The 26,908-nt window shown below is 35.4% G+C and overlaps 5 protein-coding genes across 6 annotated transcripts; all 5 read left to right on the top strand.

Annotated features, from left to right (window-relative positions):
• Positions 1-3,084, top strand: LOC111306239 (Major facilitator superfamily protein). The gene is made up of 5 exons (XM_022904143.2): positions 1-124; positions 226-346; positions 435-652; positions 740-1,287; positions 2,014-3,084. Exons 1-5 carry the CDS (start codon positions 122-124, stop codon positions 2,906-2,908), a joined length of 1,785 nt encoding a protein of 594 aa, XP_022759878.2. The 5' UTR covers positions 1-121; the 3' UTR covers positions 2,909-3,084.
• Positions 3,085-3,989: 905 nt separating this feature from the next.
• LOC111306240 (RNA-binding (RRM/RBD/RNP motifs) family protein) lies at positions 3,990-5,869 on the top strand. The gene is made up of 4 exons (XM_022904144.2): positions 3,990-4,239; positions 4,336-4,404; positions 4,951-5,057; positions 5,414-5,869. The coding sequence occupies exons 1-4, from the start codon at positions 4,089-4,091 to the stop codon at positions 5,501-5,503; spliced, it is 417 nt and encodes a 138-aa protein (XP_022759879.2). The 5' UTR covers positions 3,990-4,088; the 3' UTR covers positions 5,504-5,869.
• Positions 5,870-6,907: 1,038 nt separating this feature from the next.
• LOC111305606 (plant UBX domain-containing protein 4-like) lies at positions 6,908-9,019 on the top strand. Its single transcript, XM_089750235.1, has 4 exons — positions 6,908-7,519; positions 7,622-7,913; positions 8,169-8,264; positions 8,358-9,019. The coding sequence occupies exons 1-4, from the start codon at positions 7,023-7,025 to the stop codon at positions 8,751-8,753; spliced, it is 1,281 nt and encodes a 426-aa protein (XP_089606361.1). The 5' UTR covers positions 6,908-7,022; the 3' UTR covers positions 8,754-9,019.
• A 1,783-nt stretch (positions 9,020-10,802) lies between these two features.
• LOC111305609 (chromatin remodeling protein EBS-like) lies at positions 10,803-18,280 on the top strand. Its single transcript, XM_022903293.2, has 5 exons — positions 10,803-11,126; positions 11,331-11,673; positions 11,815-11,883; positions 14,387-14,525; positions 17,921-18,280. Exons 1-5 carry the CDS (start codon positions 11,054-11,056, stop codon positions 17,945-17,947), a joined length of 651 nt encoding a protein of 216 aa, XP_022759028.1. The 5' UTR covers positions 10,803-11,053; the 3' UTR covers positions 17,948-18,280.
• Positions 18,281-18,415: 135 nt separating this feature from the next.
• LOC111305607 (serine/threonine protein phosphatase 2A 59 kDa regulatory subunit B' gamma isoform-like) lies at positions 18,416-26,079 on the top strand. Of its 2 annotated transcripts, none has more exons than XM_022903291.2 (2): positions 18,416-22,154; positions 25,290-26,079. In XM_022903291.2, the coding sequence occupies exons 1-2, from the start codon at positions 20,907-20,909 to the stop codon at positions 25,677-25,679; spliced, it is 1,638 nt and encodes a 545-aa protein (XP_022759026.2). In that variant the 5' UTR covers positions 18,416-20,906; the 3' UTR covers positions 25,680-26,079. The 2 variants fall into 2 exon arrangements, with proteins under 2 accessions (XP_022759026.2, XP_022759027.2); XM_022903292.2 differs by lacking the exon at positions 25,290-26,079 and adding an exon at positions 24,613-25,283.
• The last annotated feature ends 829 nt before the right edge of the window (positions 26,080-26,908 follow it).

Genomic DNA, 26,908 nt, shown 5'->3' on the forward strand with positions numbered 1-26,908 from the left:
AAGTTGGGGAAACTCAATCATGCACTTCTTCCATTCTGTTTCCCCCTCATAATATTGTGGAGCTTAACAGCACCATTTTCATTTCCCCTCTCTTTTCTCTTCTCCTCTAGAAGCTTCAATCATGGTATAGCATACATTATAAAAAGTTTTCATTAGCATGGTTAAATATTTTTATCATTTTATGAATACTTCTCTTTTCCTGGATTTTGCTTTGGATGGTAACAGGTTTTGGTTGGAAGTAATGGCGAGAAAGATAGTTCAAATGATGGAGCTGTGGTTGATTTCCGGGGGAATCTGGTGGACAAGTCGAAAACCGGTGGATGGCTTGCTGCAGGGCTCATCTTAGGTCTAGTCATGAACTTCAGAAGTTAGTGTGGTTTATCTTGATCCAATATTTCCTCTTCTGCTTATATGAAAGGAAATTTTTGGTGCAGGATCTGAGCTCTCGGAGAGGATATGCGTGATGGGCATATCAATGAACTTAGTGACATACTTGGTTGGAGATTTGCATATTTCAGCAGCAAAATCCGCAACTATAGTTACCAACTTCTTGGGTACTCTCAATCTGCTTGGTCTCCTTGGAGGTTTCTTGGCCGATGCCAAACTTGGCCGATACTTGACAGTTACACTCGCTGCATCCATAACAGCTATGGTGAGTTTTTCTTACAATAACTGAAATAACAACGTTAGCAGAGACTATGTAATGTTTGTTGTTTTATGCTATTCCATCTTGCATCAGGGGGTGATTTTATTAACACTGGCTACAACAATTCCGAGCATGAAGCCTCCTCCATGTAATGACTATAGAAGAGAGCATCATGAGTGCATTGAGGCAACTGGCCGGCAACTGGCTTTGCTGTATGCGGCACTATACACAATAGCACTTGGTGGTGGGGGAATAAAGTCTAATGTCTCTGGTTTTGGCTCTGATCAGTTTGATGTGACAGATCCCAAGGAGGAGAAGGCTATGATTTTCTTCTTCAATAGGTTCTATTTTGGCATCAGCATTGGGTCTTTATTTGCTGTGATTGTACTGGTATATATACAAGACAATGTAGGAAGAGGGTGGGGTTATGGAATTTCAGCAGGAACAATGGTGATTGCAGTTGCTGTTTTGCTTTGTGGAACACCATGGTACAGGTTTAGAAAGCCTCAGGGGAGCCCTTTAACCATCATTTGGAGGGTTCTATTCTTGGCCTTGAAGAAGAGGAATCAATCTTATCCTTCCCACCCCAGCCTTTTGAACGATTATGAAAATAGAAAGGTTCCCTACACACAAAGATTCAAGTAAGTACGATTTGACATAATTTTACTCTGAAGGCTAAAATTTTATCGCAAAGTCTGTGCTCTTTCTTTCTTTCCACAAGGACCAGTTGTGCTGTTGTTGCTAAAACTGGAAGCAATTACAGTATTTTGGTTTCATTTCTATTGACAGCAGATATAAAATCAAACCTGAAATATGAAATTTCATCTTTTTACAAAATTTCCTGTTATTCGAGAACATCAAACCCAACTTTGTCCTTTTTCCTGATAAATCCCTTCATGAGTTAGCGTTGTGCTATTTTTATATGATTTGAACCATTTTCCTTCATTGTCAGTACCCCAACTCAAGCTGACATATGAAGTTTTACTGCTTGCGCATGTGTAGGCCACAGGGTTAACCTTAGAGCACTATCCTCCCACACCCAACAGGAATTAAAAAGAAGAAAAAAATTTGAAGAAATGAAAATCATCCAACTTGATCTTGAAATGCAATTAAAATCAAATATCTGGTCCTTTCCCATCAGATTCCATCTATCTGGTCCTAAGTCCTAGCAGATTCTTTTGGTACATACCTAAGAGATTCTACTTACTAATTGTTAGATTTGTGCATTGTGAACAGGGGAATCCGGTCCAAGTTTCCATCACCATATTTGAATCAAGTGCCAAAAGAGTTAATTGCATTAACCATCCAAGTTCTTATTTTTTCCCGGAAATTAACAAAGTTTCATTTCACTGTGCATTGATGATTAGGTGTCTTGACAAGGCTGCAATCATAGATGACAATGGTGCTGCCAACACAAAAAACAACCCACGGATAGTATCAACTGTGACCCAGGTTGAGGAAGTAAAAATGGTCCTAAAGCTACTTCCCATTTGGTCCACATGTATCCTCTTCTGGACAATCTACTCCCAAATGACTACTTTTACAGTTGAGCAAGCCTCCATCATGCATCGAAAAGTTGGTTCCTTCGTAATCCCTGCTGGTTCTTTCTCTGCCTTTCTCATTATCACCATTCTCCTCTTCACTTCCATAAACGAAAAAGTTTTTGTCCCCTTGGCTCGAAAAATCACCCATAATGTCCAAGGAATCACAAGCCTCCAGAGGATTGGAATTGGACTCATTTTGTCAACAGTTGCTATGGTGGGTGCTGCCATTGTTGAGAAAGAAAGGAGGGAAATTGCTATTGAGAAAGAAGTCAAAATAAGTGCTTTTTGGCTACTCGTTCAATTTTTCCTCGTGGGTGCCGGGGAAGCTTTTGCTTATGTTGGACAGCTTGAGTTCTTCATTAGAGAGGCACCAGACCGGATGAAATCCATGAGCACAGGGCTTTTCCTTAGCACCATTTCAATGGGGTTCTTTGTGAGCAGTTTGATAGTGTCCATTGTCGACCATGTGACCAAAAAGAGCTGGCTTAGGAGCAATCTGAATAAAGGAAAGCTGAACAACTTTTACTGGTTACTCGCAGCTTTAGGAATTTTAAACTTCTTGGTTTTTCTTATCTTTGCATCAAGACATCAATACAAAATGCAGCTGCCTATTGAACCCGAGTCTGGAGAGAAGGAGCTTAAGAGCATGAAAGATGAAATGATGGAAGATATGGAGAAGAAAGCAAGTATTCAATCAGCGGGCAATGCAGAGCCATAGCATATCTGTATCTTAAGAGGACTGTATTAATTGTTGCACTATACAGTATAGTTCTTATTTCAGCTTGTTAAAAGAAAGAGGACAAAAATAGCAGCTCGTGTTTGTGTCAGGGTAATTGTAAGGTGGTATTCAATTATTCTTCCTTCTGCTCCATAACACGCTGTGATTTTCAATGATTGTAACTCTTGCTTTTAGATGTGATTTTCATTGTTCTCTGATGAATGTTGGGGGTTAAAGGTTGCTTGACAGAATTATCAAGCATTGTTACTTGAAAGAGAGACCAACAGATATTGCATCTATCTGCCAGCGTAGCTATAGAGAAGCAGGGTTATCAATGTAAAAGGATTAATTAATTCCTAGATCAGAACTACTTGCGAGTTGAAAAATGTTGGGTTTCAGGAAATTTAGCCATAAAAAACTGAGTCTTTATGCCAAATAGACAACAAATCCACAATGCAGAAGCAGAAAGCTGGCCTCTAATGGCCGTGAGGGGCAGCTTCAGCTAGGTGGTTTTTGACCAATGGGACTGTCTGTAGAATATGTCGTTCATCTCTTTCTGTTCTCAACCATATACATCTCCTCTGTCTCAATCCCAAATAATCTTTTCATCTTAGAATTAATAAACCTTTTTCCTGGTAAATGTGAAACCCTGTTGGCCTTGAGCTTTATAGCGAGGGGAGGTTCTACTGTCAGCTCCTCTTCCCATGCGATTTCTATGCACTTTTAACCGGTTTCACCGGTTGCCGGAATATCACTTAGGTTTCACTCCTGTAGCATGTGTCCCACACCGTAACATATACACGTGATGTTAAAAAATAATATAAAAAAGTTTTATAAATATATATTATCATATTAGAAAATTATATAACAAATAATTGAAAATATAATTTGAAATGTTATGAATATACCATAATAAATCTAGACCGTTGATCGTAAATTGAATACTAACATGGAAAGTAATATTATTTTTTTATATAATTTAGGAAAATATTAAAAATTATCTAATAAAAATTTTAAATCGTATTATTTATTTAAAAATTTTCAAAATTAATAATCTATGAGAAAAAAAAGAAATTAATGATTTTACAAATACATTTATTCCATATCTCACCATTTACATATCCCATCCCTAACACGAGTGATAAGCAGAAAAAAACCGTAGTCGTTTATTGGTGGAGAAATGAAGAACAACAGCCTTATTAGGTTCATTGCTAGAAGAGCTTCAACAGCAGTTGATAACCCAGTTTCAACTTCAACCTGGCGATTCTATTGCTCGCATTCACCTCCTTCATCTTCCTCTCCTCCTCCCAACAGCAAGCTCTTTGTTGCAGGTCTCCCTTCTCTCTCTCTCTCTCTCTCTCCCCCCTAATTTGTATTTCTTTTCTATTTGTGATTAACTTTAACATGATGGGTATTGGGTGTTGAAGGATTGTCATGGTCAGTTGATGAGAAATCCTTGAAAGATGCCTTCTCATCTTTTGGCAACGTCTCTGAAGGTTAGTATAATCATCTAGGTGTTCGATGAATTGTCTGAATAATCAAAGTATCAGCAATTACTCAATTTTGTAATGATAATGTAATGAATTTTTCTTATCTCATTCTCAAATATGTTAACTTTTATTAAAAAATATGGGGGTTATATCCTTTTTGGTTGTTCTTGAAATCATGGGAAAAGTTAATGAAAAGATAATTTGACCAACAATGATACCCTCTGATTACTTCACTTTATTGTTGATTCACTTGCTGCATTATTAACAACCATCACTAACCATTCCTAAACATTATAAGATATACAACTTATTTCCCACTGCATAAGAGAAATATATGCTTATAAACTGAACGAAACCTGACCTTCAACTCATTTGAGGAAACAATAGTTTCTTTTGAAAGTTGAATGAATTGGACTTGTACAAATCTGACCTTGAAGCTTGCTCACATTTAAAAAAATGGTAATAATTTTGCAGTTTAATCTGTCTTTAGTCTTTAGTCTGTTCTATCTGCTCTAGGATTGGTCTCTGATCCGGTTGATTTTTCTGTTGTAGTGAGGATAATGTATGATAAAGACACCGGTAGGTCAAGAGGCTTTGGGTTTGTTCATTTTTCTAAAGAAGATGAAGCCAGATGTGCAAAAGATGCAATGGATGGAAAGGTATGCCGACTATTTTGATTCTGTTTAACCTAAAGTCATCTTCCCTAGGAGATATTTTTTGTTCATTGTAATCTCCATTCTTCGATAGTGAATTTCTTGTTTGTTGTGCTCATGGACGTAGAGAATACTGTTGAACCACGCATATTCTTGTTTTCTCTTTTCTTCTTTTTACGGTTTTCCTGTTTTGAGTTCTCAATTGGTTAGTTCTTCGATTGATCAGTATAATTTCTAAATTGGTTACTTTGACTGGCATCCGCTGCAACTATGTGGTTTAAATATTTAAGGTCCAAATCGCAATAGGAGTCCATTTATGAGATACTGGAAACTGCTTCAAACTGATAATCCTTTGGCTGCAGGCATTGTTAGGTCGACCATTACGGATAAGCTTTGCTCTTGAAAAGGTTCGTGGTGCTCCTGTTGTAGTCCCTCGTCTGCCGAGCACTTGAATTTTCTCCAACAGCCGAGCTTGAACTCCTCAAGGACTTTCAACCTTCTTATCTTTAAGAGGGGTTAGGGCAGTGATGATGAAGTGGAGGGTGATGAACCATACCGGGATACCAACATATGGTAGTATTGGTGAAGATTACTGCTTCAGGGAATCAAAGTGAAATTTCTAAATCAAGCAAGTACTAGTTATTGACACAGACAATTGTCAATTGTTTTAGTGCCTTCCAATGATAAAATGGCATATAAATAACCAATATGAATTGAAAGACATGAGGAAAAATATTCATTGCCAACTGCAATGCATTTCCCTCGAATACTTATATGAAATGAAAAAAAAAAGAAGTAAAAGCTGCTGCTTTTTGATACATTTATTCAATAAATGCTGACATAGTACTGAATGTATGTATATCTTTGTGCTTGAGTGTCAGTTCAAGGCTTGATGAAACAGTTTGTTGTAATTGGACATTAAATTTGAAGGCATATTTATCTTCAAACACATTTTGCTTCAACTACAAGAAACAAACATCTTGTAAATTGGAATAGAAAATCTAACTTTTACTGACTTTTCTTTTTATATAAAATAAGTCATAACTTGAAAATTAAAAAAAAAAATTGTAGATATTGGAATTTGCATTTTAAATTTGTTGGATGTTATTTTTTAAAAGTGATTGAACGAATTAATTGAATTAAAATTTAATTTTTATGAAATTCAAATTTTAGTTTTTGGTAACTTAGTGAAGATCAAATCAAATGAAAGGCCCATTTTATTTTTTTAGTACAACACAATAAAATCACAATTTGTTTATAAGAGCATGTTTGGTTAAATGCAATAGTCATTTTATTTTTTACCTATTTTGGGTCTATATCAAATAAAGACTTATTTCAAAGCTTTATTCAAATTAAAAAAAAATAGTTATTTTGATCAAAAGGTCTATTTTAGGTTTAATCAGAATAATCGTTCCCTTCCCTACAATGTTAATTATTTCTTGCCATTATCAGTTGCGTATTTGAAATTTCTTAGTAAGCTTTTTAAGTATCAAAAATAGATATTCGAATTGAGGTTGAATTGAGAAAAAAAAAATTAAGTAAACTGGTTGATGAGGGTAATTAAGTAATTTAATTTATAAGTAATTTTATCTTAAAAATTTTTAATTTTTTGCTGTAAAAAGAAAAAAAAAAAGTGGTTTCAATGCATATAGAATTTTCTTGAATAGAAGAAAGTTGAAAAAAAAAAAAAAAGGGTCTCTCATTTGGTCATTCCTCTAAACGACAGCGTGCACGCTTCCGCGTATGAACGACGTGGATATAGCATCCCAAAGAGGGAACGCAGTCGTTTTATAGATCCCAAGTTAAAACGAAAGACGCAAAAAGAGTTAAAAATCTACTCTGATTCTAATCCGATCGGCATCGAGAAATCAAAGCACTTCACTTAAATAAGAGTTGGAAGTCATCCTTCCCCTTCCTTCACGGTTTGGAAGATTCTCTAAAAAAAAAAAAAACAAAGCCCACAATTCGACAATGGAGCACGAAACGCCGCGGCAAGGAAATCCCAACAGCCCAACCGCCAATCAAAACGCAACTTTAATCAACTCCTTCATCGAAATCACTTCTTCTTCCAAAGAAGAAGCCCTTTTCTTCTTAGAATCCCACCAGTGGGACCTCGACGCCGCCGTTTCGACTTTCCTCGACAACAATTCCACCGCTGCACATCAACCGCACCCGATCCCGCCACCTCCTTCCCGCGACGTTAACAACTCCCCAACTGCCTCGCCGTCCGATTCTCCCGATTACTCTCCCTCACAATCCCCTTCTCGCTCCCGCTCCCCTTCCCCTGCCCGCCCCTCTCTCCCTCCTTACCAGCTTCGGTCGCGCCGCAACGCTGATAAGAAGCCGTCTGGTAGCAACAACAGCACTCGTGGCGTTCGGACCCTCGCCGATCTGAATCGGATACCCCCTGGTGGGTCCGACAGCGATTCCGATGAAGCCCAGGACTATTATACTGGCGGTGAAAAAAGGTTTAATTTAATTTAATCTCTCTTTTTTGTTTTTTAAACATTGGCCCTTAATTTTGTGAATTGGGCAAAATTTTGTTCTTAATTGGTTTTTTGGATGAACAGTGGGATGGTGGTTCGAGATCCTTCGAAGCATAACGATGTGGATTCGATTTTTAGTCGAGCTAGACAAGCGGGAGCTGTGGAAGGATCTGATGATTACTTCCGACCATCGTCTTCGAACACGAGAAGCTTCACTGGGACGGCGAGATTACTCTCTGGAGAAACTGTGGCACCTGCTCCTCCGCTACCACCTGAAGTTGTCACTCACAATATTACTTTTTGGAGGAACGGGTTTACCGTTGATGATGGCCCGTTGCGTCACCTGGATGATCCTGCCAATGCTGCCTTCTTGGAGGTAATGATGATGTAAAATTTGCTTTATAAAGAATATGCTGTGATATTGGTATCTGGATATGTATATTTGCGTGTTTGATGAATTACAGGAGTTTAGTTCATAGGTAAAGTTGAGGTGATTACATATTCGAGCAATCTTCGACTTTCTTGATGATGTTCGATTTTAAAATGTTATGCATGCGTGTGTACTTCTGCTAGTGCTTCTTGTTCACTATGGGTGCTATGTGCTTATTCTCTCAATCACTTCTGAATGCAGAGTGTGATGGGGTCTCAATGTCCGAAAGAGCTTGAACCAGCTGATCCAAGAACAAAAGTGGATCTTCACCTTTTTAGGCGGGATGAAAACTACTCTGTGCGTCTTTTATGTATACTCTTATAAGTTCTTCATACTTGTTCTTTTGCCTGCTTCTGCATTACGTTTCCTGTTTGCCCTTGTTTAATGCAGGAACCAAAGAAGCGCCAAACTGCATTTCGGGGTGTTGGAAGAACTCTAGGAAGCAGCAGCAGCAGCAGCACCCCCAGCGCTACTCCCTCGGAGCCAGCCGCTGTTGCCAGTAGTATCACTACTGCGCGGGCTCCATCTATGGGCCTGGTTGTGGATTCATCATTGCCAACAACATCTATTCAGCTGAGGTTGGCGGATGGTACACGAATGGTCTCACACTTCAACTACTATCATACCATCAGAGATGTCCGTCGCTTCATTGATGCATCACGACCTGGTGGAGCAGGAAACTACCAGTTGCTGACAATGGGATTCCCTCCTAAACAACTGACTGATCTGGACCAGACAGTAGAGCAGGCTGGCATTGCCAGTTCAGTTGTTATCCAGAAATATTAGCGAAGGTTTTTTTTATCTTTTTTTTTAGCTCCATAACTCGTTGACTCCATGATACATCATGCAAACTTAACATTGTTCTATTTCTCAAAACTTATGGGATTCATGTGATGGACGAGAAAATTTGCTGTTGATTACATTAGAATTGGTTAGTTATTATGCTATATTTATAGGGTAAATCACAAAAAGGTGCATGAGAGGTTACATGCCTAATATTGTGTAAAACCTATTACTTTTTCAGAATTTGAAAAAAAAAAACTTACCCTTTATATGTTTTCGATTTACCTCATGAAGAGGGTGGTAAGTGTATGTAAAATATTAGGATGGTTAAGAGGTAAGTAGTTTTCAAAATATGTAGATGGAAGTGTGTCTTTGAGTTGTTTTAACAAGTGGATCATCGTGATATCCAATGATGTTGGTTGTTTTTGGCAAATGTCCAATGCTGTTGGTATCTTCTTTTGGCAAAAGATTTGTACATTTCTCAGAGGCAGAAAGTTTAACGATAGGATTATAGAGGGAAATAAATTCCTATATTCCTATATGTTGATGGCTTATGATCATAACTGGTTGCTAAATACACCGTTGGTTAGTAAAATTCCTTAGTACCTCCCTCAATGAAGGGAAAAAAAATTCAATACGACTGTTACACACTTGCACTTCTTCTCTGAGTATAGAAGCGATTCCATGATAGCTAAATACAATATTCGGCGATGCACTTGAACGGTTGATTCAACACTTGATTCAATTAGTTAGTATATAATCCTTTACCCGAAGAACGATATTCGAATATTTGACAATGAAAATGGAGTCTGAAGCTAATTCTTCTACGCTCAGGTAAAGAAGCTGAGGCTTGGGCTCTCCGTAGCTTGGGCCTAGGTTTCTCACGTCTCTTTGGGTTTCAAAACAGAACACATTACGATTCATGTTAAAAATACAAAAATTAATTAAGTACGATTACGATTTAAAATTTATGATTTAAAGATACAATTATTAAATATTTATTTAATTATTTATTTTTAACAAAAATAATTTATTTTTCTAACATGTATTTTTTAAACATTTTAAAATGTTCAACAATTTTAACATCATACCAAATATTCAAAAATTTTAAATTATATTTTTTTCATAATAATTTTTTATAATACTTTTCAATCACATTTTTTAAATTAATCTTTTTCTTACCGAATCAGCAATAATAAAATACATTTTTATCCTCTCCGTGCATTATACACCAAAACAACTGTTTAATGGTGTCGAATCTGCTCATAGCTCTTAGGTTTAAACTTTAATGGTTTTCTTTTTTCTTTTCTTTTTTGAGACAGTAATGTTTTAAAAATCAGATCGAACAGGCCAATTACATCAGTTCAATCGGAATCTATAGCTTTATTTAGGGTTAAGCAAAATTTGATTAAAATCGAAAATTAAAAAGGTTGAATTTTTAGAGAAAACCGTATTGAAAAATTCGAATTATATGAATATTTCAATTTTTTTATTTAAATAATAAAAATTATTGGTTTTAAGTTTTAAAATATTTAAATCAAATAAATTAAAATATCTGATATAATATAAAATAAATAATTAAAAAAATATATGATGTAGGTATATTTAATAATATGATTACGTATATTTAATGTAAAAAATAAAAATTAAAATCGATTAATTTAAGAATTGAAATCGATAATCTTAATTCAATTTATTTTTTTTAATTTTTTTATATATATCAATTGATTTGATTTTTATAATGAATGAAATTGATTATTCAAATTTTACAATTAAATTAATCGATCTAATTATTTACTCAGCCCTAACTTTATTATTATGAGACTATACATCAAATTGGATAAAAAAATATTTTAAAAATTATATATAAAAAAAATATACGTATGTATATTTAACTATGTAGAGCACAGTATAAAAAAATATACTGTATATATAGTTAGCATGCAAAAGCATGGCTAGATCATGGTGATGTTGACGTGTCATCCACTCTATTTTTCCTCTCTCGTGACGTCACATCCAGCAAAAATTAGTCACTGCTCTTTTTTTTTTTTTTTTCTCTCTCCTCTGTATCTTCTCTTTCAATACAGTCCTATCTCTCCCAGTGCCTAGGGTTTGTTTCTTTGTCTCAAATTCCTTAAACCTCCACCTGCTTCTCTTGAATTCTCTCTTTTCTTTCGACCATTTGAAAGAAATCACCCTAAAAAAATCCCATCTTTCTCACATTTTCATTCACATTCCTCTCTCAAAGGACCGATCCTCAGTTTGTTTCTTAATAATAATAATAGTAAAAAAAGAACCCTTTCATGGCCAAGACCAAACCTGGCAAAAAGGACCTTGATTCCTACACTATCAAAGGGACCAACAAAGTTGTTCGACGTATGTTTCTCCCAAAACCCATCTTGTAGTTTTCCCTTTCTCATTTGAAAAGAAAAACCCCATAAATCTTTTTTTTAGAAGAACCCCAAAATTTTTTCTATGCTTTTTAGATTTTTTTGAACCTTTTGGGTCTTAAAATTTAAAACCCAGAAATATTTTTGGCAGTGGAAAAGTTATGACTTTGATATTTGGTTTGTTTTGCAGCTGGTGATTGTGTGCTGATGAGACCGTCGGACTCTGATAAGCCACCGTACGTGGCACGCGTAGAGAAGATCGAGGCTGATCATCGGAACAACGTGAAGGTTCGAGTTCGATGGTACTATCGTCCGGAGGAGTCTATAGGAGGGAGACGACAGTTCCATGGTGCCAAGGAACTCTTTTTATCTGACCATTATGATGTGCAAAGTGCACACACCATTGAAGGAAAGTGTATAGTTCACAGTTTCAAAAACTATACTAAGCTTGAAAACGTTGGTGCTGAAGATTACTTTTGTAGGTTCGAATATAAGGCTGCCACTGGTGGCTTCACTCCGGATCGTGTGGCAGTGTGAGTTTGGATTTTTCTTGTGTTTTTGGGTTGAGTTTCGGGTAAAATTTTCCAGTGTTTATGTTTTTTTAGAGTGTGTTCACTAATTTATTGATTGATGTGTTTTTTTTTTTCTTTCCTCATGGGGTTTCGTTTTTGAAGGTATTGCAAGTGTGAGATGCCATACAACCCAGATGACCTCATGGTACAATGTGAGGGATGCAAGGATTGGTAAACTTGTTACTCACTTTATTTCACTGTGTAATTAAAATGGAATGTAAACTTCCCCTATGTGTGTGTAGAACTGTAGATTGAATTCATTTATTTTTAGTGGTCTTGTAGTGATCTATGGCTGAAAGAGTTTCAATTTAATGTTGCGTTTAATTTGTTCAAAATTCATAGTTACGTCATGACAATGATGCGTTTCATGTTTAATTTTAAGTCTTTCTAAGTTGTTTAACTTGACTGCTTGTGCGTCTTATATATAATATGTTAATCCTATTCGGTTGTTTTCATTAAAAAGTTTCTGTTTTTGGGTACTTATATGTAATGTGCAAAAGGATATTTGCATATATTTTGTTTTCTTCCATTGCAAATATGGAACATACAATGATAAAAGAATTGCCATTTAATTTGAGTTTTCTGTAATTGACTAGTAGGTACTGTACATTTACCTAATCATTTTTGTGTAAATAATCTTTTGGTATTCCAAAGTTTACTTTCTATAATGACTTATATGGGTCCTATTTTATTTGGCATTTTATATATGAACTAATTCCTATAAAGCACGGTTTATAGGGACTGGAAGGCAATTAAATTAATTTAAGGCATTTTAGCAAGCTGCTGAACTGTAATAGTAGATTCAGTTTTAAAACATGGATAAATATGAGCTAGATCAGCTTCAGTTCCAATCGTAAAGAGAAAACTCTTTATTTCACCATTAGGAATCCTTGAGTAGGTCTGATAATGCCATCTGATCTAACTTCACTTCTCTGTTTTCTTCTAACATGGTTCATTCCCATATTAACATTCTACATTAACGTGTAATATCTTCTCTTGGTCTTCATCTTACCTAATTCACTGTTTAACATGGTAAAACCCCTTCTGTCATGGTAGGCTCAAACAGATTATATCTTACATTTGGTTCACTTGTCCGTGTTTCTTTTTTGTAACTCATACTTCACATGTTGGTAATATTCCTGCAGAGGCAAACCTCTTGACTGATTTCTTTTTGAGGGGTGGGGGTGGGGGCTTTCATTGATGTTTCGTTCTTGGCTTTTTTAGAGGTTAAGTTTGAGAAAAATTTGTTATTTAGAGTTAGATAAGGTTTAGAGTTTAGATAAAAGTTCATGGCTAAGGAACCAAATAAGGTTTTAGTTGATTAATTATTTATGGCAAAAGAGTGGCTGGAAGGAAGGAATTTACTTGCCTTAAATACCTGGTAGTAGTGGAGTTTAGAAATTTTTAGGTGATTTATAGAAGGAAATTTTGTGGGATGGATCTAAGTTGTTTTAAGGATATTTATCATTTGGGAGAGTGAGATTTATTGTTTCTACAATTGAGAAATTTAAATTAGCTGCAAATCCATTAGAAAAAATTGTAGTAAAGAGCTAAAGAATAGAATAGAAAATTTAAATAAGAAAAAGAAAAACATTGAGGGAGAAAATAGAGTGGAAAAGAATATTGGCATTTATATATAAATGCGCTAAAAAGCAAAGAAATTTCTAACATGATTGAGTAGAAGTTAATGATCTGCACAGAAAAATGTGAAAGTTTGAATCTTAAACTCAGGAAAGCGGCTTAATTAAGCACGTAAAAGACTACGTCAATCAACATAGTGCTTAGTAGGACTTTTAGATATCCTTAAAACTTTAGACTTCACTAGATTATTGAAATACCTCAAGTGAAGAAATTATTGAAGTTTTAGCTTGCACTGCAAAATGTTACATTTGACTGTTTAACTCTTAACTATTTATGGCTTAATCTTCAAGGTCATTTAATCTCACAAAAGATAAAACTACAATGAGAAGAGCAATGGGCTTATCTTGCATCTTGGTCTGGAGACAAAGAAAAGTAAACATGTTTTACAAGAGTCTTCTGAAGATTGCTAAAGCTCTTCTTCACTAAGAACAAAATGAGTTTAAATTCTATTATGTTACAAGATGTAGCATACTGTGCCTTAGTTGTGCCCGTTAAGACTAGTAGAGCTCAAACATTTTGAGTGTGCCTTTACGAGTGTAATGTATTTAGCCTTTTAACTAATATTGCCTAGCTTCAATTTTACATTTTTTTTCTTATAGAAAATTGGTCTTCCGATATAACTCATCACTGAGTTTGATTTTAGCCACTTCTGGTTATATATGGGCTGGAAGTATTATCGGCTAGTTGGTAAGTAGATTGTTTTGTTCAAACAATTGAATGAACAATGTTGACTTCAAGGGACTTTGCATGAGTTATTTGCCTCTTCTATGCCTTAACCTCAACTAATTTTGGAGTACTCTTGCTAGAATGAAAAACATTTTTGGTTGGAGACAAGTTATTTAGGTCTGTTAGTATGTTTAGTATTTTTCTCTGTTCGTTGCCAATGATTTCCATTGTCATGCGTATAAATATATGGAAATATCTCTGCATATGGTGGTGTTTCATCTTTGACGTGTAATGGGAATTGCAATTATATGAATTAATAAGAATACCAGCTATCATATTTCCTGATTGAACATTATTATGTTTTCAGGTTTCATCCTTCCTGCATGGGTATGACCATTGAAGAAGCAAAAAAATTGGATCAGTTTTTATGTTCAGATTGTTCTTCAGAGGATGATGCCAAAAGATCTTTGAATGCATTCCCAGTATCACCATCCCTTGAGGCAAAGGTTAGATCATTTATGTTTGCAGTTTTGAGTGTGTACACAAAAATGTTTTGTTCCATGCTTTTTGTTACTACATTTAGTTGTTGAGGATTTAGTTATATTTTATGTTAGACCAGTGGTCATTATCTTTTGAGATGCTCCTGCAATGCAGCTGTTAGTTCCAAGGACTTTTTCCACCAGATCAAACTGTAACCAATCATATCCTGTTTGCAGTTTCCTGTTGTAGATACTTTCTAGTCCTTTCTTTCTTCCCTTTTCCCCTACTAGATAAGAGTCTTGGGATTTTTTTTTTAAATTATGAGAATAGATTCTTAATGCCTTTTGCTTATGTTCCTAATGAAGGAAGCATCTCTTTCAGTAAACTGTGTTCCCCCTTTCCCACTGCCACCTTGCCCTGGTTTTTCTTATTCTCCACTGGATTAGAATAAGCTTACTCGATTGATCAAGGACTCGTACCAAAAGTAGAACTTTGACTGACTAATATAGCAGTTTTCTTCAGCTACAAAGCTTAGATAAGGATGCATGATATACACCCCAGAGAGACATTCATCTTCAAAAATTAGGAGACAATATGTTGGGAATATGCCAAATGATGACATTTATATTATATATCTATATATTAGCAATAAGCAGTGATAAAATATATAAATAAACTTAGAAGTAGCACTAGCAACAAAATACATAGAGCATCAAGATCGTAAAATATGTAATAATCAAACAATTTAAAGAATTTTTGTTGTCTTTTCTTCACTCAAGGAAATTTTGTATTGACGATACTCTTGTGTGATATTGGGGTCAGATCCAAAAAATAACGTGATCTAAGTATTTACTATGAAACTGTATTTATTAAAGTAAAATTTGAAACTTGCATGGGGTTAGTTGCACCAGTCATCATGGTGTAGCACCATCCCTAAATAGATCAATCCCTTCTTCCTCCAACAGTGAACCTCCCTTTTCCCAAAAGAGATAGAGATAGAGATAGAGATAGAGATAGAGATAGAGATAGAGATAGAGGGGTTCTTATTTAGGAACGAAAACAAATATGGTTTATCATTGAATGGGATCAAATTCAATGTTAGAATTCTACTTGCAAGGATTTGGTCTTTCTACGTGAATTACTCAAGTAAGTCTGCTAACAGATATTATTTGGAACTTGTAACATTTTTTTCAACTTCTAGAAGCATCATCAATAGTTTGTATATATTAACTTGATTATAATTTTAATATGTAAAGTGCATAATTGCTAGATCGGTAGGCTGCACTAGACAAGTCTCAACATTATTTGCAAAATTATGTCCTGGGGCTGTCATTAGAGACAGGGTTCTCAAAATTATTAGAGATAGAGGGGTTGTTATTTAGGGATGAAAATAAATATGTTTATCATTGAATAGGATCAAATTCAATGTTAGAATTATACTTGCAATGATTTGGTCTATGTGCATTACTCAAGTCAATCTGCCAACAGATATTATTTGGAACTTGTAACAGTTCTTTCAACTTCTAGAAGCGGCATTAATAATTTGTATTTATTAACTTGGGTATAATTTTAATATATAATTGTATAATAGCTAGACCAGTAGGCTGCACTAGACAAGTGTCATCATTATTCCCAAAATTATTTGTCCCAGGGCTGTCATTACTACATCAGTCTAAACTACTTTCCGATATTAGAAATTGGACATTTAGCACCAAGGTGCTGGTAATGCGATCCCTGATTTCTTTTACTTTCAGTGAAAAAGTAGATACTAAACAGGGTGAATGTCAATTGCAAAGAGAAGCATACTTGATTTTAGCTGGTGACTCCCTATCTTCGGGTTGCCACTGCCTTTTGTGAATGTGAGAGTGACAGTAAAAACAAATGTAGGAGAATAATAGATTTTCAAATATAACAAAACTTAAAAAAGGAATTCTACAATTTGTTAGGGATACTAAAACAGCACTTTATCTTTAATGAGGGTGAAGTTTTATGGTGATGATAACATAGGTCAACATGCTGGCTGCAAAGTTTTAATTACTCTGAATGTTGGCTAACTGTTGCTTTGTGTGTGTGTACATTCATTTATGCTTTTGTTTTTAGGTAGAGAATTTTTTTTTTTAGTAAAAAGGCTCAAAGGTCTGAACTTTTTAAGTGTGATTTTTAGACAGTTCTATTGGTTGCAATTGTAAAGTGTACACATCTTATATCTCTCTTTCAGTTATTTTGGGGCTCATAATTACATGTTTGGTGGAGAAGGTTTTGAGCACTATTCACTCTGTTACAGTCTATGTGGTGTACTTTTCTTTTTTGAGATCCTGGTTTCTTCTTATTTCACTTATTCTTTCACATCAAGCACTGTCAAACTGTAATGTTAGAAAAAAATATGTTTTCATATATGTACATATCCATATAGTAGTAAATCTTAAGAGATGCTGATGATGGTTTGGCATTTGGCAACTTTTTAGAGATGATCATAATTTAACTGGAATGGGGCTTAAGTGATAATTTGACATCTATCCATAAGAAGAGCTTCCTTATCAGACTATAAAATAGATGTCTGCCAACCATCCAAAACCAGCATACTTATCATTTGCTTGATTTTACCAGTACTTGTCGGTAGATCTATTATTTGCTCCTTCAATATGGATGTTTTATCTTAATGGTTTTTATGGTATTCTTGCCTTAAAATTACATGGTTCAGGTGAGGATCATAGAGTGCTTCCCTGACTATTTTGGAAATCTTAAGCAAGTATAAATCCAAAAATGTTATCCTTCAAAGAATTTTTGGAAAACAATGCTTCTTCTAAGAGTTGGTGCCTTTAAAAATCTGGAAATTTATGTGAATTTCCTCAAGCTTCTCTTTGGTTTGATAGTATCAATAGCCTATAGTCAGAATTGCCTGATGGCATGCTATGGATCTGAACAGATTTTGTGCTACTTTTTCTATTGCATGTACAAGCATTTATGGGCTTTAAATTAACTATATCATTAATATGGTTTTCCACATAGAATGATGATGAACAATAAGAATAGATTTAGTTTTTAATGTTGATGAACAATAAGAAAGGATTTAGTTTTTAGCCTCATAATTTTTGTTACATATTAACCTCATATTAAGGAGATAAAACCTTTTATTACTTTCTACAATGCTTGAAGGCATGAACAAGTATAAGGAAAAACTACCAGTTAGAATTTTTTAATAGATTTAATTATTACAAGAGATCATTTACCTTGATACTTTGGTATCCGGAAGGGAAGCGGGATTTCATGATAATTAATTTAAAAAATTCAGTTGTATGTTTCAGTCTAATACCTCGTCTAATGCTTTATTTGACAACCATCTATCCTTTCTTTTCCTTTCCCTTTTTAGCAATCTGATATGGCCATGTATCTGATCATATATTTTATTCTCTTGGCTTAGGTGGAAGCCAAGCGTAGAAAGAGATAACCATTACCACAACACACAACGAGGAGGTACCGATTTTCTTGCACATTAGCTTGACTATTGTTGTTCTTGTTTGTTTTGTGGAATTGTACAGTGCAGAGAAGATACTGTGATTGCACAAACCAGAGAGGCTTCTTTCATAATTTACCATGTTCTCATGTTTGTATGCGTGGTTGAACTTAAGAGATGACTTTTGTGGTCAATGATCCATGCAAAATGTCATCTTAGTATAAGCTGCGAACCATAACAATGGATTAAACTTAAAAATTGGGGAAACCTTCGGTTCTTTTGTTATTTCACAATTTCCGGTTTCTATGATTGTTCCATTTGCCTTTAGATGCTTGAAGATACTTACCTTTGCTTGAGTTTTATGGTGATCTGCGGCATGCACTGATGACAACTGAAACTAGATATAAAGATCCAGAGACACAGGATTGTTTCCTACTGTTGTTTTTTGCCCCACAGTTGTTGAGTCCAGAAGGTTAAGATTATCCTTTGGGCAAAAAGCCTTTTTCTTTTTCTTTTCTGGCATGAAGTGGTGCCAAAATAGCTTTGGTCAATTGGGTTTTTTGAGGTTATTGAAGTTCGAGGGGTTATCTCTTTCATCAGAACACAGATTGTATTTCAAAGGGCAGTATTATGAACAGATGCATGGTAAAACTCCCCATGTTTCTGATGATATTGATGCCATGGAACATAACAGGGGTATGGTATACTGCTATAGTATAGCCCAAGACCGGAGAGACACATCTAGCCCATTGCCTCACCACTCTTCTAGCATTTTCGTAGTTTCTCTAAGGTTGATTTTAGCTGTTTATTATGCCTTAGATTAGGGTCATTGCAGGTAGACCTTCCAAGTTCCAATTCCATAAGTTGGTGCCTGTAGGATTGAACCTTAGAAAAGATTTCAGGGCCCCCGTCTTTTTTTATATTAAAATCTACTGAAAGAATTCCAATCCAGTGGGCGTGAGTGATAGAAGTAGCTTTAGCTTTAGTAGATTTCTGGATGGCATAATTGAGAAATGGCAGGGGCAGTCGTCCCTACCATCATCCTTTAAACATTTACACATATAAACAGTCGCGTCAAATCGACTAAGACTTTGAAATTGGCATCTGAATGTTCACTGAAAACAGCATTCATTCATTCATTCCCTCTTTGAGAAAGTAAGAATACTTATTTTCTACCATTGTTGATTTCGAAGTTTGAAGTGAGTATGAGCGTATGACTAGATTCCTTGTATTTATGAGTGTTTCGAGTGTTCAAGGGGGGATGTAGGAGTAATGGTGGGGACGGCTGCCACTAGCATTTCCCTACATAATTACACGGTGCATAAATTTAAGGAGGGTGGAGCCTGGAGCGTGGCATTGTGGCGGTGGTTCATTCTCTGTGACTACCACTTGTAAATTGTGTTGAATTAACCTCACAGGAAAACAAATCAAACCTCTAAGAGTCAAGACTGTTGCAGTCTGCTGTATGCGTGGCATGTATAACTTTGCAATCCATGCACGTGCACTGCTTCCTAATCTCCTGATTCACATCACATAATATGCTTCATTTACCTTTGGCCCTTGCTTTCCATTTCTCCTGCTCCTCCTCCAGCCGCTTTGTTTTGTTTTCAACCCAAGTTTCCAAAAACTTTCTCCACGTACGCAAAATATGATAGTTTCACTTTTTTTGTTCATATGTGTTCCAGAATTGTGGTTTTTGTTTTATTCAATTCAATCACAAAATGTACCAATTCAATTCAGTTTGATTGTTCAATCAATAAGCTGAAAATCCAAATTATCTTAACCAAATAGAATTTCATTTTTATTAATTTTTATATTATGTTTTATTTTTTAAATAATTTTATTGCTAAATATAAGTAAATAAATTAAAATATTTAAAAATTTAAAAATTTTAAATTCAAGTAACGAACCAATTACCGGAAAAAATAAAATTCAATTTTGATTGAATAAATTTTAAAAAGACCATTCGGTTTGATTCAATTTCGAAAGAATCAAAATCCTGTAAATAAATAATAACAAAATCAACTAAAAAGTGAAAATATCCCAACCACTGAAAAAAAAATACATATATGATATTAGGCAGGAAGAATCAACAGAGGAAAAAAAAAAAAAAAAAGAAGATGACAGTTATGAAGTCAAAACCACATTAGAAAAAGGGGACCAAATCCTCATTCCTGACCTCCCAAGTATATGTGATGCTATGGGGGTCCATTTGCATCATAATAACTGGTCAAGCTTAAATCAAAATTTAGGATTATTTATTATTATTTTTTGATGTCTCAGTTTTTTGAATTTTCTCTTCTGTCCAAAAATCTCGACTTCCCCATGCTTTTTTCTGCATTTATTTTCCCTTCATACAAACAGAAATTTAAATCCCATTAACAGAGAGAAGGAAGGATCTTAATTCCTTTACTATTTTTACATTTGTTTTTGCATCACTAGGCATTATCTAATTTCTATTTTTTTTTTCTGTTCTTTTCCTTTTTGCCCCGTACTTTTTACTTTTTTTTTCTCGCTTCTCTCTTGAATCGAACTGATTTTTAGGGTTTATCTGATTGGAGATCGTTTTAGGGGCTTTAATTTTCTCTTGTTCTGCTTTCCTTTTTCTTCTATCTCGTTTTCTCGCGCTATTTTTTTTTTTTTTTTGGATCTCTGCAATTATTTCATCGAATGGAAGTTGAAAAACACCTTCATCTTCTTTGATTCCTTCCTTCCAGTAGCCTTTTGATTTTATTATTTTTTTATTTTTATCAACTGAATCTTAATTTTAAACGCGTTAGATTCTGACTAGAGTTTTTTTTTTTTTTAATATATATATATATATCCGTTTTCTTTTAAATTCAAATCTTCACTTTCCATTGCTTGTGTAAAAGAAATGTCTATAATCTGAGGTCTTTCAAGTTGGAATCTTTGATAATTTTGGATTAGGGTTAGGGTTAGGGATTTTGTAGATATGATAAAACAGATATTAGGAAAGCTGCCTCGAAAGCCATCGAAATCATCTCAAAATGATTCAAATGGTGATGGAGGAGTCAGTGGTAATTCCTCTTCAAACCCTTCTCAAGGACCCAATTCTTTAAACAACTCAAAACCCGGTTCAGCTTCTTCGAAATCCTCGAATTCCGGTTCACGTTTGAACAATGGGACTCTTAATTCATATTCATCCAGTTCGAATAAATCGAATCAAGGGAAGAAAACGGCCCCTATTGCAAGCCAAGCGGTTTCTATATTAGCTTCAGGGGTCTATGAGGCTTTGCCTGGTTTCCGGGATGTTCCAAGCGCGGAAAAGCAGAACCTTTTTCATAGGAAGTTGAATATGTGTTGTGTGGTTTTTGATTTTAGTGATCCATCTAAGAACCATAGGGAAAAGGACATAAAGAGGCAGGCGTTGTCAGAGCTTGTTGATTATATTTCGTCGGTTACATCCAAGTTCAATGAGGTCGCAATGCAAGACATTACTAGAATGGTGGCTGTTAATCTGTTTCGAACATTTCCACCTCCGAATCATGATAACAAGCTTCTAGAAATGAATGATTTGGAAGACGAGGAGCCTGCCTTGGATCCCGCATGGCCTCATCATCAGATTGTATATGAACTTTTACTTAGATTTGTGGCCTCACCGGAGACTGATGCCAAGCTTGCTAAAAGATATATCGACCATTCATTCGTGTTAAAATTGTTGGATTTATTTGATTCTGATGACCAAAGAGAGAGGGAGTATCTAAAGACAATTCTACATCGGATTTATGGGAAGTTCATGGTGCATCGGCCATTTATTAGAAAAGCCATTAACAATATCTTCTATTGGTTTATTTTTGAGACAGAGAAGCACAATGGTATTGCTGAGTTGCTCGAAATCTTGGGGAGTATAATAAATGGGTTTGCTTTGCCTTTGAAGGAAGAGCACAAGCTCTTCTTGGTCCGAGCTTTGATCCCTCTTCACAAGCCTAAATGTGTTTTCATGTACCATCAGCAACTTTCTTATTGCATTACTCAGTTTGTTGAGAAAGACTTCAAGTTGGCTGATACCGTCATCCGAGGCCTTCTAAAGTATTGGCCTGTTACTAATAGTTCAAAGGAGGTAATGTTCCTTGGAGAGTTGGAAGAAGTTCTAGAAGCTACTCAGGCAGCAGAATTCCAGCGCTGCATGGTTCCTCTTTTCCGTCAGATTGCTCGCTGCCTCAACAGCTCTCATTTTCAGGTACTTTAGATTTTCCTTGTTGTTCCTTCCGCCTACTTTGTTATAAGCTTCTTGCCTTCTTCTGCTGACTGCTTTATCACATACTTCATTACCATAGCAATTTGTTCATTGCTTTGGGTCTTTTATTGTTTTTTCTTTTCTTCCCAAAATGTTGCTGTTGGATTCTTTTTTTTCCTCCCACACTGTACTTTATAGGTTACTGGTATAATAGGATTCACGCACTGTTTTGTCCTGAATGAAATATTGACGTTGGACAAACTGAGAAATCTGTTTATTTGACCTGTGGTGGGCTGACGCTTGAGAAAGTATTTGGTTTTAGTTCTTGCAGTAGATGAGAAACAAGGTTTTGGTCTTTAAGACTTGAACAGGGGAAGAAAGTGTGCTGTTTGGATTGGTGGCATTGATGAGTACTTTGCTAGAGGGTTCGTGCAGTAGCCAAATTAAAAAGATTGGGGCCTAAGTGTTAAAATAATCTTCTAGTATTCTGAGGATGGGAATGACATAAAACGACATCAGTCATAGAATGTTGCATGTACTCTGGTACAAACGTCTCACAGAATTATTTGTCTAGATGTTTAACTTGCCTCTTAATTAATATGTTTTAGTTGCAAATTTGAAACCAAAAAAAAAAAAGTATGTCTTATATTAATGCCATGAAGAGTGTACGTCTTGCATTCAATTTGGGGGAGAGGGGGGGGGGGGGGGCAATGAATTTTGTTTGTATATGTTGAAAATCAAACCAGTTAGTGGTTGAACCTTGGAACCATCGTGCTCAAATTTAACCAAGCATTTAAATTTGAAGGACCATGGTAACCGGGCCTGAATGTGGCCAAAACATTTAAACTTGTGGCTGCCTGATCTTATTGTGTTCAATATAGTTAGGCCTAAGCCACTTAAAGCAACCTTGTACCCACTTAATGTGATGTACCCCTACTTTAACCATTTTTTTTAGAGTGTTAATTTTGCCCTTTCTAAAACCTACCTCGGTCCTCAATCTTGACAAGCACCTCTTGTTTGTCTCACCAATTTTTTTCTTCTTCTCACTTTCCAATCATCCTTGATCACCTAATTTCTCCTTTATCTAATCTACTTCAGATTTCTCTCCCAAGTCATTCTGAAAGCCGCACTACCACCAGTTGTAATCAGCGATTGACATTTTCTCTATTGTTTGAATCATTTTGAATATGAAGAAGCAGATTCCAATTTCAGTGTGGTGTTAGATGTACATTCTTCTTCTTCTTCTTCTTCTTATTGGACAAGATTGTAGCAATTTATGTGTGGTTATAAATGATCAAGCCTCATTTTAGTTTTATCTTGTCCTCCACACACACACACAGACTCTGTTTCATCTAGGGTTGCCCAATTTGCTTTGCTAAGATTGTAATACATGTGGCTGCTGGCCGCTGCCCCATCCTTTGACGAAAATGATCTGCAGAAAAATGATCATATGATCAATTTTTAATGGAATATTTTCCAAATTGTTTTTCTATCGATCAGTGCACTTGTTTTGGACTTTGATTATGATTTTCAAATTTCAATCATGGCATGAGTCATCCACTTGTAGAAAACTGGTCTCATTCATCTTTTGCAAGTATGGGAACCCATTCAATTCATTTGGGCACTTTGGTTGGAATGGAGGATGTCAAGACATTGATGATTTGAACATCTAGTTTGGAAATGTTGTAAAACATGGTTTTTGGAATTTAGCAATTATGGAAGAATAAGATAGGTCATTCACATAACTACGTCATGTTTAAAGTTAGTGTCAATGTGCACCTGAAAACTTTTACACCCAAAAGAATCCCTTTTGGTCAATGTCCACCTTCTATATGTATAATTTGTTAAACTTAAGCTCCTGTAGTAGTGCAACTGGTGCAAGAATTTGTTAGACATAAGCTCCTGTACTAAGTGAAACGGGTTCAAAATTTTGTTTGGGGACAAAAGTTCTCTGGAATTATAAAACAAGTTGCAAGAACTTTCCGTCTTAAATAATAGAATTTCGGATCTTTTGGTCAGGTAAGGATGTAGGATTTTTGTAGATCAATCTAAGGTGATATTAGTTTCTTGGTTAAGGAAAGGACTGAATTGGATCTGGTTGTGATTGGGGAAATTTACAGATATAATAAGAAAATGGAATTGTCTGAAAAGCACATTAGCCTATAATTAAAAGAAAACACAAGTTAGGCACTGGGCATTCATACCTCACTAGGCCAGATAACTGATAACTTTCCATAAATAGTTTGTAAGCAACTGCTTCTTTTTTCTCCCTTTCTTTCTGCTCAATGCTTACACCGAGCTACATCTTCTCTGAGAAATATAATTTTGATGGTGTCTATGGAATGAAGCATGACAGAGTGTCTTTCGTCTGGGGTAGACATTGTTGTAGTTTTACATTTGGGGCATAAGTTGACTAATATATTGTTTTTGGCCAAGAGTTGATTAGTATGTTTAATTTCAGGGGGATGATGTTGTATTTGACCCCAGAAGATATCAACGTTGTCTAGACTATGAATGCATATCTGCTGAGCTTCAATCTTACTGTCTATACTTACGACGAGAATTCCAGATATGTTTTTGATGAGTACTTTATTATATTTAGAGTCAAGAGAATGCTAGTGATTTTGCTGTGGAAGGAGATGGCAATTTAACCCTGCTAGTGAGTTGCATGTTCTTTGTTCCAAAAGGTTGATCCTATTCTAATATTTTTAATGAATTAAACACATGTAAATAGCTTCTCCTTCCACAGCAATGAAAGGACTTTTGAACTGTCATAGATTAGGGCATTCTTGCTTGAAGATGAATGTTCCATGCTGGTGGATTTGGGTCCATAACCCTGGTTTCATTGTTGCAAAACCTAGAAATGGATCACTGATTCAATTTGAGTGCCCCTGCAGGACAGATTAACGGGAAATTTTGAGTAATGGCTACACTTGTTCTGTTAAGTAGTTCCTTTTGCGCTGGGTTCAAAGTGAAAGTTAAAGGAGAAGAGTTATCCATTCTGTGGAAATTACATGCTTTAATCATTATAGTTGCTTGCTATCTGATTTGATTTGAGCAGAGTTTTGTACTTGCAATTTTTTGCTGTTGTAAGATTCATGGAATACTTTAATTTGTTATAACATGTTATTTTGGCAGGTAGCTGAACGAGCTTTGTTTTTGTGGAACAATGACCACATAAGAAATCTGATTAACCAGAACTGCATAGTAATACTCCCTATAATCTTCCCAGCATTGGAGAGAAACATAAGTGGCCATTGGAACCAGGCAGTTCAGAGTCTTACGCTGAATGTCAGGAAGATATTCTCGGATGCTGATCAATCGCTCTTTGATGAATGTTTGGTCAAATTCCAAGAAGATGAAGTGAAGGAAAAAGAGATGCAGGAGAAGCGAGAGCTAACCTGGAAGCAGTTGGAAGATGTGGCTGCGTCTACCTCTGTAAGCGATGAGGTTGTACTGGTTTCAAGATTTGTCTCTTCCATTGCCATCGCCACCAGCACAAGTCCAAAGGCAATGGCAGGCAGTTGAGAGACGCAACAAATGTAATTTGTAAGAAATCATTCACATCCATCATAGTGAAATCATCCTGGGTGTAGAAAATGGTGCACCATGGGAATCGGTTGATGTCACTTCAGTTTTTAACAGCTGAGTCTCAACCTCTTGAATGACAAATGGTGGGGCTCTATGGATATTAAGGTTTCATTTTTTATCTTTTTTCTCCTCTCCCATACCCCCTTCCTCTTCCATGATGGAGGTGCAAGTGTGTGTATCATAAGGGATTAGTTCGTTGGATTTACTGTCAGAAATTATTCATTATTGGTAGTTTTTTTTGTAATGATGCAAGGATTTTTTTTTTCTGCACACCCCAGTCCTATATTTATATGTGACTATTGGCTGCACTGTTCTTTGCTGCTTGGCTTTTGAATGATGTTTCATGGTACGAAGAAAACTATTATGAACATGGTCTCAAATTCAATGCAGTAGATGTGAGTCATCTCAACAACCAGCTGTTTTCGGCTTTGTAAAACACTGGCATTAAGGGGGTTAACATATTTGTACATTAGGACTATTGTGGTTTATTTTCTCTTCAGGTCTACCACTATGGTTGCTGTAGTTATGGTGAGAAAAAAAATTTAAAAAGTAAAATAATATTCGAAATTGTAATATTTAATTTGATTTAGGTAATTTTTTTTTTATTTGGTTTTTATTAAGAACAGAACATTTAAAAATTTCTGGATATACGTTGTTTTAGATATTTTAATTATTTACAGTACATTTTGCAGTAATGTTAAATATTAAAAAATTTTAATTATATTTTTCTTAGTACATTTTTAAACACTTTTTTTAAGTCAATTTTTTTTTTTTGAAATCGCAAAACAATAAATCCTAAACTAGCCTTAGATATCATCTCTTAGGAAGCATGGTTCAGCCAACTTCTAGCATACCTTGTTCACCGCGCTGCTTTTAACAAACAGCCAATCGTTTTGTCGCTGATCTATCTCCTAACTTATGCCTGTTACCCTCATCATATTCAATCCAGTCATCTCTCTCATTTCCTCGTCTTCCCACCTCCTTGCCAAGGATTCTGATTCTGTCGCTACTTAATTGCAACAGACCTTAGAGTCCACCAAAGACAACCCCAGTAACTTCTTTCCTCCACTAACCGCATGCTCTAATCACAATCCTGTTTTACACTAATACTGCTAGTATCCAGCCTAGGAATGAAACGTGAAACCAAGCATGTGTAAGTCGAATTT

Source organism: Durio zibethinus, chromosome 21 (assembly GCF_047325235.1).
Source record: "Durio zibethinus cultivar Kanyao isolate XHJ-2024 chromosome 21, ASM4732523v1, whole genome shotgun sequence".
NCBI lineage: Eukaryota > Viridiplantae > Streptophyta > Magnoliopsida > Malvales > Malvaceae > Durio > Durio zibethinus.